Source organism: Fistularia commersonii, chromosome 25, assembly GCF_037954325.1.
Source record: "Fistularia commersonii isolate RoL2024-O1a breed Wild chromosome 25, RoL_Fcom_v1.0, whole genome shotgun sequence".
NCBI classification, from domain to species: domain Eukaryota; kingdom Metazoa; phylum Chordata; class Actinopteri; order Syngnathiformes; family Fistulariidae; genus Fistularia; species Fistularia commersonii.
Window position 1 is genome coordinate 3,105,456 of NC_141308.1, and position 17,077 is coordinate 3,122,532.

At 39.6% G+C, this 17,077-nt stretch overlaps 2 protein-coding genes across 2 annotated transcripts; both read right to left on the bottom strand.

Moving 5' to 3' along the window:
* Positions 1 to 1,239: 1,239 nt before the first annotated feature.
* Positions 1,240 to 7,691, bottom strand: rab6bb (RAB6B, member RAS oncogene family b). The gene is made up of 8 exons (XM_086172689.1): positions 7,472 to 7,691; positions 5,333 to 5,391; positions 4,748 to 4,801; positions 4,221 to 4,326; positions 4,028 to 4,139; positions 3,809 to 3,902; positions 2,623 to 2,689; positions 1,240 to 2,238 (listed from the first exon to the last, which is right to left on the bottom strand). The coding sequence occupies exons 1-8, from the start codon at positions 7,539 to 7,541 to the stop codon at positions 2,174 to 2,176; spliced, it is 627 nt and encodes a 208-aa protein (XP_086028815.1). The 5' UTR covers positions 7,542 to 7,691; the 3' UTR covers positions 1,240 to 2,173.
* Positions 7,692 to 9,637: 1,946 nt separating this feature from the next.
* espnlb (espin like b) lies at positions 9,638 to 13,393 on the bottom strand. Its single transcript, XM_086172071.1, has 4 exons — positions 13,346 to 13,393; positions 12,941 to 13,059; positions 12,095 to 12,253; positions 9,638 to 11,297 (listed from the first exon to the last, which is right to left on the bottom strand). Coding segments are annotated over exons 1-4 (1,857 nt in total). The 5' UTR covers positions 13,347 to 13,393; the 3' UTR covers positions 9,638 to 9,719.
* Positions 13,394 to 17,077: the final 3,684 nt, after the last annotated feature.

Sequence of the window (17,077 nt, forward strand, 5' to 3'; positions counted from 1 at the left end):
CTAATCATATTATATCATACTGTAAATGAGAAACAGGACAACATATATATATGTATATATATATGTGCACATATATGTGCATAAATGTATATATGTGTGTGTGTAAATATATATATACATACATACACATATATATAGATATCTACACATATATACATATATTATATACATTTATGTATATTTTATATATATATATATATATCTACACACACACACACACACACACATATATATATATATATATATATATCTACACACACACACACACACATATATATATATACATATATATATGCACATTTCGAGGTTCCATGATCATCAGGTTCCATGATCATCTTTGCAATAAACAATCCTCTGATCTTTACAAATGGAGGTAATGATTAATACATCATATTAAAGGATTATCTTTGACCCTTCAGGGGGCTTTAATTGGCAAAAGTAACAAAAAATAAGAAATTGTCTCTTGATACTGCAAGAAAATGTAAGGGTCACCATCAACTCTTAACAGCATTTCCATAAAGCATGTTTACAACCTATCCACTCATGGATGGATGGACGGATGTTTACAACCTCAACTAAAATGCCACTATAAAGTAAACATGGCGATTGTAATCCCTCTCTGATTTTTGAGTTATTTAGAAACCTTGTTATAGCTTAGCTGTCACCTAATGATATTAGCCATGCAAAAAAATTTTGTTTTAAATGGAGCCCAAGTTTGTGCGTCTCGTGCATACTGAGTGACAAAGCATTTAATCTTCCCCTTTGGATTAGTTTAAAACAGTTCCTGGCTAGTCAATTCAGCGAATGATTATGATAAAATATTGCTCTCAACGTTTGTTTATAAAATCTCAACAATTGTGGAATCCCTCGACAAAATGAGTGGGAACATTTCAAGAAATATGTATGATTTCAAGGCTTGATTGGGAATTTATATTTGGAAGCTCAGAATATGTAGATTCTCAACCCCTAGATATTTAAGTTGTGCAAACAAATGCAAATGCAAACATTTATTGTTGTCAATCATCTAAGATTTACAGTGTAAGCTGATGCTTGTCAAAATGCGTTGCGTTGTATGTTTTAGAGACTGATGTTTAATTTCGTCTTGTTTTCATAAAGCTTGGTTATTATGCTTTGGGTTAAATATAACACAAATGAGAGGCACAAACTCGGGCTGATTCGCTTTTTGAACAGAGGTAACAATTTCGCTCCCAGGTAAATGTTAATGTTAGGAGAGTGAAGCCCTTTAATCTGTAATTTATTAATCATTAAACATTATTACATTATTCATACTGGTGAACAAAGACCACTTCTACAGAGGGACGTTCACAACATACATATTACATTATTATATACAGTGCAGTGCATTACAGTGGATCGTTATATGTGTGTTTCTGGATGGAGGGACGGGGGCTCGGGAGAAAAAAGGGATAGAAGTAGGAAAGGAGGAGAGGAGTGGTTAGAGGGAGAGGGAGTTGTGGGAGTAAGTTTCCTTTTATTACATTTTTTAAACCACAGTACAGTTTGTTCTATAAAAGTTAAACCCATAGAGAGATAGAGTGCCACATTTTCACAGCTACTGTTAGGTGAACCTACTGGAAGTCAACTCTTGTGGGAATATCAAATGAGATACGTTGGTCATGAGATGCTATAGATGCTATAAAACTGTCAACCTCCTTCCAGGGCAGGAAGACCCTGAAGGGCAGGCTAAAGGTCAAAAGGTCAAAGATCAGATCAGCGTGCATGCGTGCTGCAGACATTCAGACATTTCAGCCATTTAGAAAAATGGCTGACCCCTCCCCACCCCCAATATTTATCCTTCTACATTTAGGTATCATTTTTGGTGCTTTCCTTTTTTTATATATAAAAAATACAAAACATAACAGCGAAAAGAATTCCATTGCTCTCCCTTTTCCCTTTTTTCCCAAAACTGTCTATTGTTCATTTGTCATTTCAACATTTTGATTCTTCCCTTTTGTCCTCCATTCACTTACATATTGACAAAGTATACAATATTTTACAACTGAACAAGACTGAAAGATAACATTTGATTTGTCCAATCAGATACAAGGCCCACATCCTATATCCAATTAGAGAAGTCAACTGGAAGCTAACCAGTACTAAGCAACACAACAAGCCTATGGTGTGATGGGAGCTGACCGACAGCAGCTCGACATTAACATGAGCAGCCGCCCTCCGGGACGGTCGGTTCTGCTGGTTTGTCCAGCTTGATGTCAATCACTGGGAATTGTCCGGTTAAGGAAAATAAATAAATTCACTTGGGGCGTTTTTCAAAAACGTGATTCTCAGATAAAATAATTCATCATTATGTAGCCTTCGATTAAAACAGCCCCCTGTCTTTAGTGAACGTAAACAATGACTTGTCCCTGTTGTGTCACTTCCCAGACAACCACTACGTGGTGCTGTGTGCATCGACAACCCAACTTCCTGGCTCTCAGTGTTTCTTCTCCATTAATCAGCAAACATTTCATGGCCGATGCTTCAGAAGACAGTAGGCCGGCCCCTGCTCTTGTGCCAACAACCACTAAGAGATTAAACATAAACTACTGCAATCTCTTTTCTTTGACTCTCTGCACAGTGAGTCTCAGCAGCTGTAAAGGATACTGCCTTCAGGATTTGCATCATCCAAGCTTTCCATTCCAGGAAGGGCTGCTGCAACCCGGCGAAACAGCTAGAAGGAAAAGAAAAATGAAGGGGAAATAAAATGACAGCAAAGGAAAAGGAACAAAACAGTTCAAATGTATTCTGTGAAGACCACAGGTTACTATATGGAGTTTAATTGGATGTGACCTCTAAATTCAACTCTTAACTCAGACTTTTAATTCTTCTAAAAATTTATATGTTATTGATATAGAGGGTTAAAATGGTAAGTCTTCTTTTTGTTTTGTTTTTTTAGAAGGATGAAGGACAATTTGTTATTTTCCATCCATCCATCTTCTTGCGCTTATCCTGCACTAAGGGTCACATGGGATGTCGGAGACTATCTCAGCTGTCATCGGGTGAGGTAACTAACTCGGGTGAGGTCACAAACTCATTTGGGGCATTTTTTCTCAATTTTCTTCCAATTAACCTGCAGCATGTTTTTGGACTGTGGAAGGAACCCAGAGGAAACCCAGGCAGACACTGGGAGAACATGCAAACTCCACACAGAAAGGTTTCTTTGTCAGAGTCGAACCCGTGCTTTCCTTGCTTTGAGGCTGAAGCACGAACCACTGCACTACCGTGCCACCTTGTGACACAAATTAAATTACAAAATTCTTCTGTTCTGAATAAAAAGGGGACCATTATCCTATATTTCATTAAGAACCAAAATAAGGCTGACGAAATTGCTTGCAATGACATCTGCCACAATTGACAAAGAATGCGTTTTAAGATGTAATATTAGGATGAAAATAGTGTTGTTTTGATATTAAGAAAAAAAAGAAAATCCCGAAACTGACTTGTCTTAAAACTTGTCTTAAATCAGTTTATGTGCATTCAGAGATTTTGGTAGCTTATAATTGAATGAACGGTGTAATGCTAAATAAAATATTGACTCTGGCTGATGCATAAGGCACAAAGCTAACAAACAGTAGTTTTCTTCCACCATTACTTTTGTCAGCTTTAATGGGTGGATTACAACTCATTCGCCTTTCTTTTTGAGTTGGATGGTTAGACTCGTCAAAAGTATTTTCTCCAAAAGTCCAACTTATTCCCATCATGCACTTTATTCATTTAATCTTGTCCTGTTGATGGACTTGGAAGAAGAAAGGAATGGCAGACAATCTACATAACACTCCCCCATTATCACCTGTTTGACATTGCACCCTGTTTTGGCACTAGTCTCGATGAACATGACGTTCAGCTCTTTGGCTCTCTGCTCTCCTTCCTCGATTGTGATTTGCCTAAGGGAAAATCAGACTAGACTCAGCAAATCTCCATGTTACTCGATACCGACATGTCGCATTTCCTGTAACGGCCTCACGGGTTGTATCACAGGCCATATAATTTTGAAGCTTGACAGCCTCACCGTTTCTCTTCAAGGTCTGTCTTGTTGCCAACAAGCATGATGATGACATCACCTCCTCTCTCTGTCCTGACGTCATCAATCCATTTGCAGGTCTGCTGGAACGAGTTCACATCTGCGGAGGCCAGACGCTCAATATAAAACACGTTCTGCTTCTTTTGACGGGCAGATGACGACAACACAGGCTCCTGCTCACTTGTAATGTCATAGACGACCACGGCTACCGTCGAGTCTCGGATGTAGCTGGGGATGAGGCTCCTGAAGCGCTCCTGCCCCGCAGTATCCCACAACTGCAGCCTCACCTGCATTTACACACATTAAAACACATAGCTTCAACATCCGCTTCGGCATACACATCATACTTAATGCAGGCACACGTCCAAAAAAGATAAGCCCGTATCAGCTTTGAAGGAGGCGGGAAGTATCCAGACCAAGAAATAGTATTAATACTAAGTAAAGTGGATGTTCCGCCAAAAGGCTTTAAATTCTCGGGATTAGAAAAAGCTCAAGCACCCAAGCTGTTACCAGCTGAAATAACCTTTGCATAACCATGTTAGTCTGTGAAAAGAGCAGTAATTAAACTAATCAAATCAAGGATTAGTCAGTTGAAAATTGGGGCATCTCTTGCTCAGGATTTTAACTGGCTAAAGAGATTCAAACACATTCTTGAGCTCATCCCTATTTATCTTTTGTGTAGAATTAAAGTGATAGTCATTTTCGTACTGTTCGGTCCTCCAGGTACATCGTCTTTGATAGGAAGTCAATTCCAATGGTTGCCTGTGGTGAAGAAAAACAGAGGAGCACAGCTTGTATCAGATGAGGAAAATACAAAAAACATTTTTTGTTTAAAAAAAAAGGAAGTCCAATACATACCCAAACTGAATTGGATTGAAAAACATATTTTTATTTGTGTTGCCCTGTGGGCTCAATGGTTCAAACTTGTTAACTTCTGAGAGACAAAAAGTAAACAGTAAAAATCTATATTCTTATCATAACTGCTTCCAATATGTGTTTTTTTTCATAAAATATCAATGTGTTTGGTGTGGGAACATTGTAATTAGCAAATAAACAAAACTAAAGTTCTTGAGGCAACATTATTTGGTCACTAATCATTTTTCATATCTCAGTCATCATCCTTTGAATAATGACCAACCGTGAGTATAAGATTTCATGCTGCAATTTGTTGAAATATTCATGAAATGTGGTCTTGACAAAAATATTGTTTGTCAAGTAAATATATCTGCACCCGTACCCTGCAGATTTCTACGTAAAAAGTATGTTTCTGATCTTTTTGGATTGCAGTCTCACCTGATATGTGTTGTCGAAACTGTCATACATGAATCTAGTGATGAGAGATGTTTTCCCCACTGAAACAGAACACAGAGATAGGGGTTATTTTGTGATGTGCGGGTTCAGATTCTTGATTACTATACCAACGGCCAATTTTGAAATAATCAAACAACATTTAGCGGAAAATGTCTCGGTATTATGCTTTTGGCAGTGAAGGACATTCATTATGCAGCCTTTCTTTGCTGCTTCCATAAAAATCTGCATCGCAGTGAGCAAACAATGAACAAATGGACAGACAAAAGAACAGCATGTCAATATATGTTAAAACATGAAGAGCTCTAAAGGTATGGATCCTAAAAATAAATCAAATAATGATACTTCACCAGCTAAAACAAAATGAGGACAAACTTAAGAAGCATCTTATCAAAGGTAACCCAAAGCAGTGAAAAAATGAGACATCATGTCTGATCTGAACTGCTAGAAAGCCTGGCATTTACAAATGGTGACAGGCACGTGAACGTCAGCATTGATCCCCACAGTTTAAAAAAAAAAACAGGGAAACGAAAGGGAAACGTATAGTAATGCCAGTGATGAGGATGACTCGGAAATAATTGCTATGATTTTTATGGGCAGCACATACCAACATTTTGTGTGATTGACCAGAACATTCCAAATCCAGCACTTCCCTTGAATTTTGTTATATCATTTTTATTGTATAAATATATATATGCAAGTGCATTGAAAAGCAATTCAGCCATAAGATTTGTCACTGATCATCTGGTCAATTCTTTGTTTATTGTTGAGATTATACATTAGAATTCTGTGATGAAAATGCTGAGCAGCAGAATCGAAGCCTCCCCATGACTAGACATAAAGATATGAGTACTTTTAATAAACTGGATAGAGTCGAGTGCGCCCAAAATTTTATTTATACACCGGCAGACAACATCTAAGATAGGCAGACTCTTCCAGGTTTCTCCTGCAGAGACCTGGATGCAGACAGCAGTACTTGGGAAGCCGGTGTTGGGCAGTGGCCACGGCCAGGCCTCGATCCAGCACCATGGACAGCAACATTGCAGTACAGGCCACACACACACACACACACACACACACACACACACACACACACACAGGGGCCTTTCACTCGAAGAACAGACCCCCCCTCTACACACACACACACACACACACACACACACACACACACACACACACACACACACACTGGTAAGAATCGCAATAAAGCCCATGAGCACTAAGTCAAGCTGCGTTCACATGAATCTTGTATTGTAATATTTGCGGCTGTTTTTTCCGGCATCCTCTCCGGACGCCTGAACACGTATCGAGGCAGCTCCCCTTTTACAACATCTCCAGAATATGAGCCATCGAACCGCAAAGCCAGCCGTTCCCACCCTGAATTAAAGAGATTTTATGATAAAATGTCGTGGCACAACTGTCACCCAGTTGTTATTTTTTTTTTCTTTGTTGCTTTCTGTTTTTTTATTCCTTGGATTATTTCTAGGAGCCTTCCGGAGACTGCGAGCTGGAGACGCTTCAGACGTCGCCAGCTTAGGGTGTGTCCCGAACTGACACATGGGGGACTGTTTATTGGCTTCTCTCAATAAAAATGAAAAAACAAAACAAAACAAAGCAAAAAAATATATATAAATAAAACAAGGATAGGAGCGATAACCGGATCGTGTCATATAAATCAAAGAATGATTCTTAATGAAACAAGAGATGTGTCATATAAATATATATATATTTATATATGTTATATATATATATATATATGTGGGATACGGAAGGATGCTGAGCATACCGTTGACTGCAAAGCATGAAAATATCGCATTCTCGCAGTGATGCTCGCTATTTTATCCGCCACCATTCTATCTGAATTATTATGCTTATCTTAAGGTTCTATAAATGTGCAAGTGTGCATTTTTTGTGTTTTCTGCACCCCCCCCCCACACACACACATTTTCAACCCCGCTTAAAACGACGGTTATATCGAAGTCCAACGCATTGAGTTATAAGTTTAAAACACAAGACAGATTACATATATGGCCTTGCAAATACATGCATGTTTGGCCTGCGGTGGGGGGGCCGGAGGAACAGAGGAGGAGGAGGAGGGGGGGCGAATAGCCAAACCTGACTCACCGCTTTGCTCTCCCAAAAACACCAATTTAAATTTCCTCAGGGGGTTCCCCAAATCTCCTCCGGCTGACATGGTCGCAGTTGTATTCTTCTTTTCTTTCTCTTCTCTTTCTAAGTGGCTTCAACTGGATTATTTCTTTGTTTTTCTTCTTGTTATTTCAGATGCGAATCGCTCGCCGTCTCCTCCGTCGTGGCTGCGCAGGGGATCCTCCTTTCCTCGCAGAATGATGGGAATGCAGCTCAGCGTCCTCCTGTCAGTTGAGGAAGCCTCTGCGCATGCGCGACCTCACCTATTTCTATCCCTCACCTTTCCAATGGAGCTGGAGCTCCACTGGACTCATAGGGGTTTTTATCAAATATGCATGAGTCTAACATTAGAATAAAGAGAAAACTGCTCTCCTATTCTGATGTCTTATAAAGTATCTGCAAAGATTCTTGTGTCTTTTGCTGCATTTCACTAAGCGAGACTTGCACGAGGTCAACAGAAAGAGAGATGATTTCATCTTTGTTCTATAATCTGGGGTCAAATTGACCCGCTGTGGTTTGACGGGATTGAAAAGCATATTCCACCACCCAGTTTCTGTGAAATAGCTTTTATGGTCACTCTCAATCCAATTCTTGTCAATAGACCCCTATTATATAAGATTATGTCTCGTGTCTGTCGAGGTTCTCGGTCATCCACGTCATGGCGCATTCCTGTCGAAATCTTCCCGTCGTGGCGGCTGGACTTGAGTATCGTCACTTGTGTCCCATTTGAAAAGAAAACATTTTGGCCATAGTTGAGACAGCAGATGAGGTATATTACTGCAAAGGGATCTGAATGGATTATCAAGAGAGAAGCTGTAATGCCATAAAAGGGGATGTGATATCACACAAACTGCCTTCATATAGAGGAAGTAGGGTATGCTAAGGCAAAAGGAGATATGATGTCATATGGCTGGTTTCAAGTTTGATTGTGGAAGCTGTGAAATCAGGAAACCTGTATGTTGTTGCATTACATGATGCCACAGTGGACCGGAATGGAGTGAAACCCAGAGGCATTTGAATTGAGAGATGATCTGTAATCACTTGACAGGAAAACAGGCCCCGGTATCATTCATTCATTATCTTTATTGCTTATCCTGCACTCAGGGTGACAGTGGGTCTGGATACATCCTGCACTGGGCACCAGTCAATCACAGGGTCACATACAGAGACATGCAACCTTTCTTTCACACATATGGGCAAGATAAGGTTTCAATCACAGGACCTAGAATATAGACACACAACCATTTACTATCTCATTCACACGTCAAGGGCAATTTAGGGTCTACACTAGACCTGGGTGTTTTACAGCCCGCAGGCCACATCCGGCCCATTTTGCTTTTTTGTCCGGCCCGCCAAACTATTTTCTTTGAATATTTTAATAAGTATTTTCAATCAATATTGAATTGAGAAACTCCTTATTTTTTTCCTTTTGTTTCATTTGTATGGATGATTACATACAAAACAATGTCAGTACATTTATACGATCAATAATGATTTCAAAGTTCAAATGAAATGGCAAAAAATTTAAATATTGAAATTGCAATTTTCATTTTGTTTAGTTGACATGATACTGAGTTGGCCCTCACGTAAAAATTAAATGAGAAATGTGGACTGCAAGCCAAAATAATTGCCCAACCTTGGTCTACACTGAACCTACTCCATGTTTTCAGACTGAAGGCATGTTGTAAAGCAATGAAAGTACAACTGAGACCATTAGACAACTCAGGAAACTTTTCAATGTGGGATTCAAGATTGTAGGTTGTGAAAGAGAAATTTAAGAGTGGGATACGAAAAACTTGACACGTTATGTCCGAAATAATCCTGGTATTAATCTGAAAAGGAATCCTTGGTCTTTAAGTTCCCATGACGCATTTCTATGAGGCCTTTCAATACACACTTGCATTCCCAAAGGATGTATAATAAAAAGGATCAATTGAAGTGAAAGAAAATTATAGAAGTGAATTGATCAAACCTAAGAGAACCCACAGAATTTAGGAAGTCTTTCACAGCAATATTTTTACTTGACTTCTGTCAGAATTTAGGTACCCCTTCCTGTTTGCAGAGACTACAAGCCTCTTAAACCCTAGGAAAGGCTGGGTGGCAAGATGCTCTTGGTTAAAATGATGCTATTTCTACATTGTATTCTGGACAAAACTTTATTCCCCTCCTGTCAAAGATACACTTACATGTCACAATTTCATACAAAAGACCTCCGACATCAGGACTAGTGTTCAAAGTCAAACATCTCTGCCTCCTTCTCTTTCCAGAAAGCAAAGCTGCGATCAATATATTTACAAATGTCTTCATCGTTGAAACCGGAGAGGTTTGGGTCACTGCCACACCCGTCTGAGGTGGCACATTGAACGATGACCTTGGGTACGAGGCTGGAATCTGACGGCAATGTCGATGACGTTGCTGTCGGACAGCAGCGTGGTCGAGAGTCACCAAAGAAACAAACTTTGATGTCCTCAAAGCCATCGCTCCACTGTCTCCTCCCTGCTTGGATTTCCTGCAGAACAACCTTGTGAAACTCCCTCACCATTTCCCAGGGGAAAGTGCCAACATGGTCAAAGACTTCAAAACAGAGCAGATGTCTCATTTTCCTCTCCTCGGGTGACAGTTCTTGTTCCAAGATGTGAAAGTATCCCAGCATAAACAGGTCAAGAGTCAAGCTATCATGGGTCATCACAACTCCATCAACGTCCGGCAGGAATTGCTCCGGTGAGTAAGTTAGCAGGAGAGGTGTACTTTGCGAGGGGTTGGAGGACATGCGGGACATCTGTGAATTTTTGAGAACCAATTTATTTTTCCAGGAGCTCAGCATCTTGTCCACAGCTCCTCGCTTTTTGCAGAACTGGAACAGGGAGGTGATTCTCTGCTGGGATGGTGCTAACAACTGTCCCTGTCTCTGTTTCGCTTCTCTCATTGAAATAGCATATGCCGACTTCTTCCAGTGGCTCAGGAACAGCACAACTATTCGTTCTTTCCTTAGGCTGGTCGTCTCCATTACTGGTGAGAGCTTCTCGGACAAATCGGTGCTACTTACCACACAGCCGAGCCGCCCACTGGAATTTGGGCCGTTGATTCCTGAAGGACCAACCGCTAACTGGTTGTCCAAGCCTTTATTCCCATTCACTACCCCGGCAAATGGATAGATACTCCCGATTTGACCTTCAAAGTTGGATCTGAGGTTTCTGACTGATACCCCGGACTGCTGGATCTCCCTCTCCACCCTCTCTCTACGGGCTCTGCCGTAGCTATTATTCTCCAAACGATGGCTAAAGGCTGATGCCATCCCTATGTGAGGAAGTCTACATCCGTTTGGGGTTTGACCAAGCATCTGCTCTTGCCCCAAATCCTGGCCCTCTTGAGTTCCTAAACTACTTCTTAGCCCTTGAAAGCCCATCCTTCCCTCCATCATTCCCTCCGCCATGCTCGTCTTACGCTCGGTATTATGGGTCAGATTGGCCACCAGCAGTGACATACTGTGAACAATGTCAGAGACGCGACTGCACCAGAAAGGAAGGTTCAGACGCTCTTCGGAATCCATCTGCTGTAGGATCTCTTTGTTAATAGAAATGTTAACAATAGGATCGGGTAAAATAGTTCTCAGTGCTCTGGTCAACCTGGTAAGCTCCAGCTCATAGGCCTGGTAGCACTTCTGCAGTGACAGGTTCTCAATCTGTTGCTGCAAATACATGAGGTCTGCTTCTGTTAAAAGCTCACCAAAGGGTCCCAAGACTGCATTATGGGTTTGAGAGTACTTCCAGCCATCCACAGGTGCGAGCCCATGGGTCATGTCCTGTTAGAAGACATGAACAATTCAATTCACTAGCAATCCTGTGTGACTGACTTTTCAGAAACTAATCTTGAAGCACGATCGTGACAAAATGAAAGAATCAGCAAATCCTACCAGCTACCAGCTACAAACACAAGCTAAGGGCGTGATCTCCAAATTACTATGTCATTTGTTTTTTTGATGATGAAATTCCCTCAGAATAAAAGATTTAGATAAAGATAAAGAAATGTTATAACTTGATTTCCATATTTATGAGCATTTAGCATACCAATTCCAGAAATATACAAAACTCTGCTATGGTATTGAGTTAGGAAAAATAACTCTTTGCTCTCTAAAGAATGTCATTTCCAGTGGAAGAAGCTAATGGAAGTCCAACTTCTGCCTGAGTGAAGAAAATGTGCGGCATGTGCATGGATCGGATTTATTATTTCTGCAACGGTGATAAGCAAAGAAATAGAAAACATTCAAGAGTCTGCATTAAAACGTAATATTCTGATAAGAAATTATTAAAATGCTACCAAAACTGCTGGTTTGTGGATTCTGTTTTTTACATGAATGTCATACCATCCACAAACATATGGTGGCAGAACCCGATATTTTTTGATCAAGAGAGGTTGTACTTTGTTCAGACAGATATGAGTGTTCTGTGGGTGTTGAAAAGACAATTTATCAGAAATCTCACTAAAAAAATCTTTTTAGAAAAACCTGAAAGGGAACGACGTGGTTGGTGTCTTCGGACTCTATGGAAGACATTGCAAATAAAACAAATGCAGGTGTCTTACATAGCCACAGAAGCGTACCTGTCTCCGCTGTTCCTCCAGCTGCCGAACCATCACCTGTCGTTTCCACTCTGCGATGGGCCGACCAGATTCATCATGAGTGGGCACCAATGAGTCGATGTCAGCTACAATCATATCAACAACTGGTTCCTCCTCTATCGCATCGTCATTGTCAAGTTTCTGTAAACATGAAAGATGCCAAGCATTGCTGAGACGTATTGTCAACAATCACATTAGAATGATAAAACCTCCCGAGACTCATGATTTCCTGATGCCCTCTGAAGGCCAACGTAAATGACAAATTGGTCATTTAAAGGAGCCCCAAAACTCAAATCAGACAGCCGCTTTACTGTGCAAAAGGATTCATTGTATTTCTCATTTTTGTTGTGAAATGCTTGTCTATACAGCCTTATCTCAACCTCAATCAAGCAATAAATGTAGGTCATATGGAGAGCCCATGTCTGAAATAAAAAATATACTGCACATGGTCGTATAGATATAGAAAAAGATATTAATAAAACTCAAATACCTCTACTCATCAAACCTCAAGATTTGTTTACAAATCCATGTATTTTGCTATACCTCTAGGGTAGCAACGGAACACATTAATCCAGGTTTGACATTGGTCTAATCAAAAAACTTTTGCATCAGTCAGCAACTAGAGACAGGACGTACAGTTTTCTGCAGAATAAGCTCAAAAGCAAGCTAAATTGTGTTTACACTTTTCAAATTTTCTCATCACAACCACAATGACATTCATATTGATATGTTTTACTTGGAGACGGAAGGGTCAAATGTTTTGCCCGGAATCCCTTTTTCCTTTTTCACATATGATATCAAAGTTGATCCATGTACCCAGATCCTCACCGTTTGTCCAGTGAAGACTGCAGTGAGGCCCGCCTGCCTCAGGGACCTGATAGATTTCATCTGGGACAGAAGGGTGTGATCCCTCTCTGGAGGCTTTAGATGGCTGAATGATGACACCACTGTACAAAACACAATGAACACATACTTGTTAAAAAGTCATACATTTAGGTCACACAGATCACTTAAAAATTGTTGCTGAAAGACTATCATAACTGAAAAAAGTAAATCAACTGCAAATATTATGTATGATTTATGCTCCAAACAAATGTTTGTTACAACATTGTGAGATAGACACGCTTAATTTGTAATTGAAGACTATATCTACTCTATCATGACAAGAGATAAAGAATATGAATGTTTATTTTGTTTTTTGTTTTGTATTTTGGCTTTAAAATGTGATCTCACTTATTCATTATCCCGCAGTTGCTGGAGCCTACTCCAGCAGGGTACTGGTTGCTATTCGTTCACAGGGCCACACATAGAGACATACAGTATGATCAGGTCCCCAATTAGCCTACTGCATGTTTTTGGACAGTGGAAGGAAGCCGAGAACCTGCAAACTCCACACAGAAAGGCCAACTGTCGGAATCGAACAAGGCGCCCTCTTGCTGTGAAACAAGAAGAATTAAGCACTGCGCAACTGTGCCGCCTCATATAATTCAAGGATCAGGTCAATAATATTTTCAGATTTCTTACTTCTTAAAGACTTTTTCAAAGTTAAAAAAACCTTTAAACTAAGTCACAGTCAACTTATTTGTAATGAGTGGGGAAAAAAAAGAGACAGACTTCAATAGGAAAGCATTTGTTGGTCCCTGGAGATAACAGATTTCTGGGCCATCACTTAATATGCCCAGATATTATCTGGCTGGAGTTTATAAGCTTCACTGTTAACAACAGAATTCTGTCTGTTTTCACCTGAGGAGGCCACTTGCACATGCTGAATGGAACCTGCAGTGTGTTTTTTTGAAGACAAGCTGGAAGGAAAAGGAGCAGAGCATCGAGGCACGGGAAGTACCTCCTTCACCGGCTGCTGGGGACATACATAGAGAGCAGAGATAAGCCAAACATAAACCATTTGTGTGTGTGTGTGTGTGTGTGTGTGTGTGTGTATGTGTTTTGAGGAATTGGGCGGGAGTAACATATTTCCCCACTGCCCAAAAATAATTAATGTAACTCTTTCATAACAGACATTTATTTAACAATAGTATCAAGAAAAATGACCATCTTTCCCAACAAGTCACCACACCAAGACATTTCATTATCAGGCCTCTTCAAGAAAAGCTCAGGCAAGTCAAAATCTGATACATGACAGCAAAAGAAAAGTATTTTCTCTTGTAAGGCTCTGCAAATTAACCCTATTTTAGTCCAGTCAGTTGGTGTCACTTATAAACTGAATACAAAAGGGGGAGAAGGAGAAGATGAAGAACAACAAAAAACATTGGCAGCGATTAGCAAGATAGTAAGATTTAAGAATTTTTGACTCACTTACTTTATGTAAACTATACTGAGAAAATTTAAGATGTTATTTGTCCTTCCCCTGCCGTGTCAGTCAAAGCGTGAACGATATTGATATTTTCAAGGATGGGAAGGTATATTTATTTTCATGTCGCTTATTAGCTACGCAATGTGACTCTTGTTATCAAAACGCTGTTGTTCGAAGGGTCCACATATCTGCATTGAGAATGTTATTTTTGAACAAGGAGAATCAATCACAAAGTGATTATCGTGTCAATGAAGATTAATCACCTTGCTACTCTCCATGCTGAAATCTCTCTTAAGTGTCAGCTGTAACTTTTCTCTCTGAAAAGAAAAAACAGAACAATATAGATCAATGAATAAGTGAGCAGAATTGGATGGTTTTCAGGTAATCAAGTAAGAGACTGAGACCCCATGGGGACCATCAGAGACACAGCAATTGTAAATGTAAAGAACGCAGGCCACTTGGAGCAGCAGCAATAACAGTGAAACTGGAACCTGGTCAATTTAAATATGTTGTGTCCCACACAGCGTGTTTAGAGTTTAGGGGAGTCATGATATCCCGCTTCAGGTGACCTTTCAACAGAATAAACATGACATTTAAAACCCTAAATACTACAAGGAGGATTACGGTTTTGCTTTGCCCAGTTGAAAACCCACCACGGAATTGAAGTCAGACGCCCTGTCATTGGGAGTCATACAGTTGTGGATGTTTTTGCATGAAAGTGAAAGTGGAGTCAGATGAGGCAGCAGAAAGATGGATTTTCATTATTTACTTCAGAAACAAAGTAGGAGGACAAAACCAAAAAAAGGGAAAATACTATTTTAATAAAGAACATGGGTTGTAATATGCATATGAGTATTCAGCAACAATGAGTCAACTCAGTAAAATACTCCCTTCAAGTGTTATAGAAAGTTTTGGATTCATTTTACTGCCGCAATAGGTGACGACCTTTGCTGCTGATTACCAATGTTGAGGTTTGTGAACGGTTAATTTAGCTTAAAAAAAGGGGGACATTTCGGGAATATGGTTTTTCTAGGACCAATAAACAATTGGTAAACATAATGCAGCGGCTGTGTAAAATTAGATGAAACATATAGACAGAAATGTCAGTTAAAAAAAATCCTTCCTCAACTTCTAAGAATGATACAATTGCAATAATGAAAAATACAAATATTACTTACAATATGGCCATACAAGAATGGAGGCACCCACTGAGTGGATCGTGAAGGATGAGTTTCAAAATGCACTAACAAGGAAGAAAATCCAGCAGGTGCTATTTCTGTCTTCACTGTCCATACACACCAAGACTTTGGAGCAGCACCAACTGGATCCACACCTCAGATGGGGGTCCTTCTTACTGTGCATAATTAAAGAGTGGGGATTAAGTGACCTGCACCTGGTAGTATAGACCATCAGCTCTGTGGATGTATGGCGGATACATTATGTGTGTTTGTGTGGGTTCCCGTCCATGTCAATGTGTTTACACATGTGCACGCACAATTTCTCACATGGACAAATGTGGATTTTTGCCAGGTTCACGTTTATGACACAAGATGAACAATCTAACCGGCTATTATCATTATAATGACAGAATGGCTATTCAGTAATTCATATATACAGGAATAAATACAACTAGACTGAACATAAAAGTGAAGGAGTTAAGTAAGTCGAACTGAACACTGAGCTCATGTGGATTAATTTTGATGTTTGGATTTTTTTTTTTTTTTACGTGAAAGTCATGCAAGGCTTTCAGGGCTGTTTGAGTGTGAGCAGCCTTGCAGCAGCCGAGCACATGGTGAGGACATGATCAATAATGGAAGGCTGCACAAACACAGTAGATCAACCTCACAAACATGTGTTCACCAACAGCAAAAGCACAAACTGTTATGCAACATACATAGAGCCAAGATGTCACCCGTAGACAAATTCTTTCATATTATTCAAAAAGACATTTCACTGAGGGGCTGGGCTAGGTACTCTACAGAGATCATAGTTTGCTCACTTTGAACAAACTAACATTTAACCTAATAGAAAAAAAAAACTATAATTACAGCTACAACCTCATTAAAAGAAATAAGAAAAAACAACTGTGCTACAAGAAAATATAATTCTTTTTGAAATTAAAAATTAAACAACAACAATCTGACTACACCACATCCATCTGTAAGGAATCGGCATAAGTGTAGCTTATGATGAAGAAATTCATGTGGCATTTTTACAGCAAATATGAAAATGATGCAATAAGACTCTACAAAGGCAAGACTTCCGAAATATCTTCAAGTTGCTGAAAATTATGCAATAAACATTTATTAGATGATTGGTCAGAAGTGAAGATCCTCTAAAATAGGAATTCCCTGAGCAATGACGGTGTCTACAGGATTAATGGGCTAATGGTACAACATGTCAGATTTCGTTGTTTTGTTGTGATTCTGTCTTTTAATCTGTCTGCCATAGTACCTTGTACCCATGGTGCGTGATAAATTTATTTATTTAAAATTGTATTCTTCCCAAATACTTGTTTTGCCATTCCTCTTGCTACAGGTTGTATTTGGCTTTATAGGAGATGTTCATTTCCTAAAGCTTTACCAAAATTAATCTGAGTCATAAAAGAAAAAAAAAAAAGGGAAAATTTCAATACATGACACTAGGATGTTGCA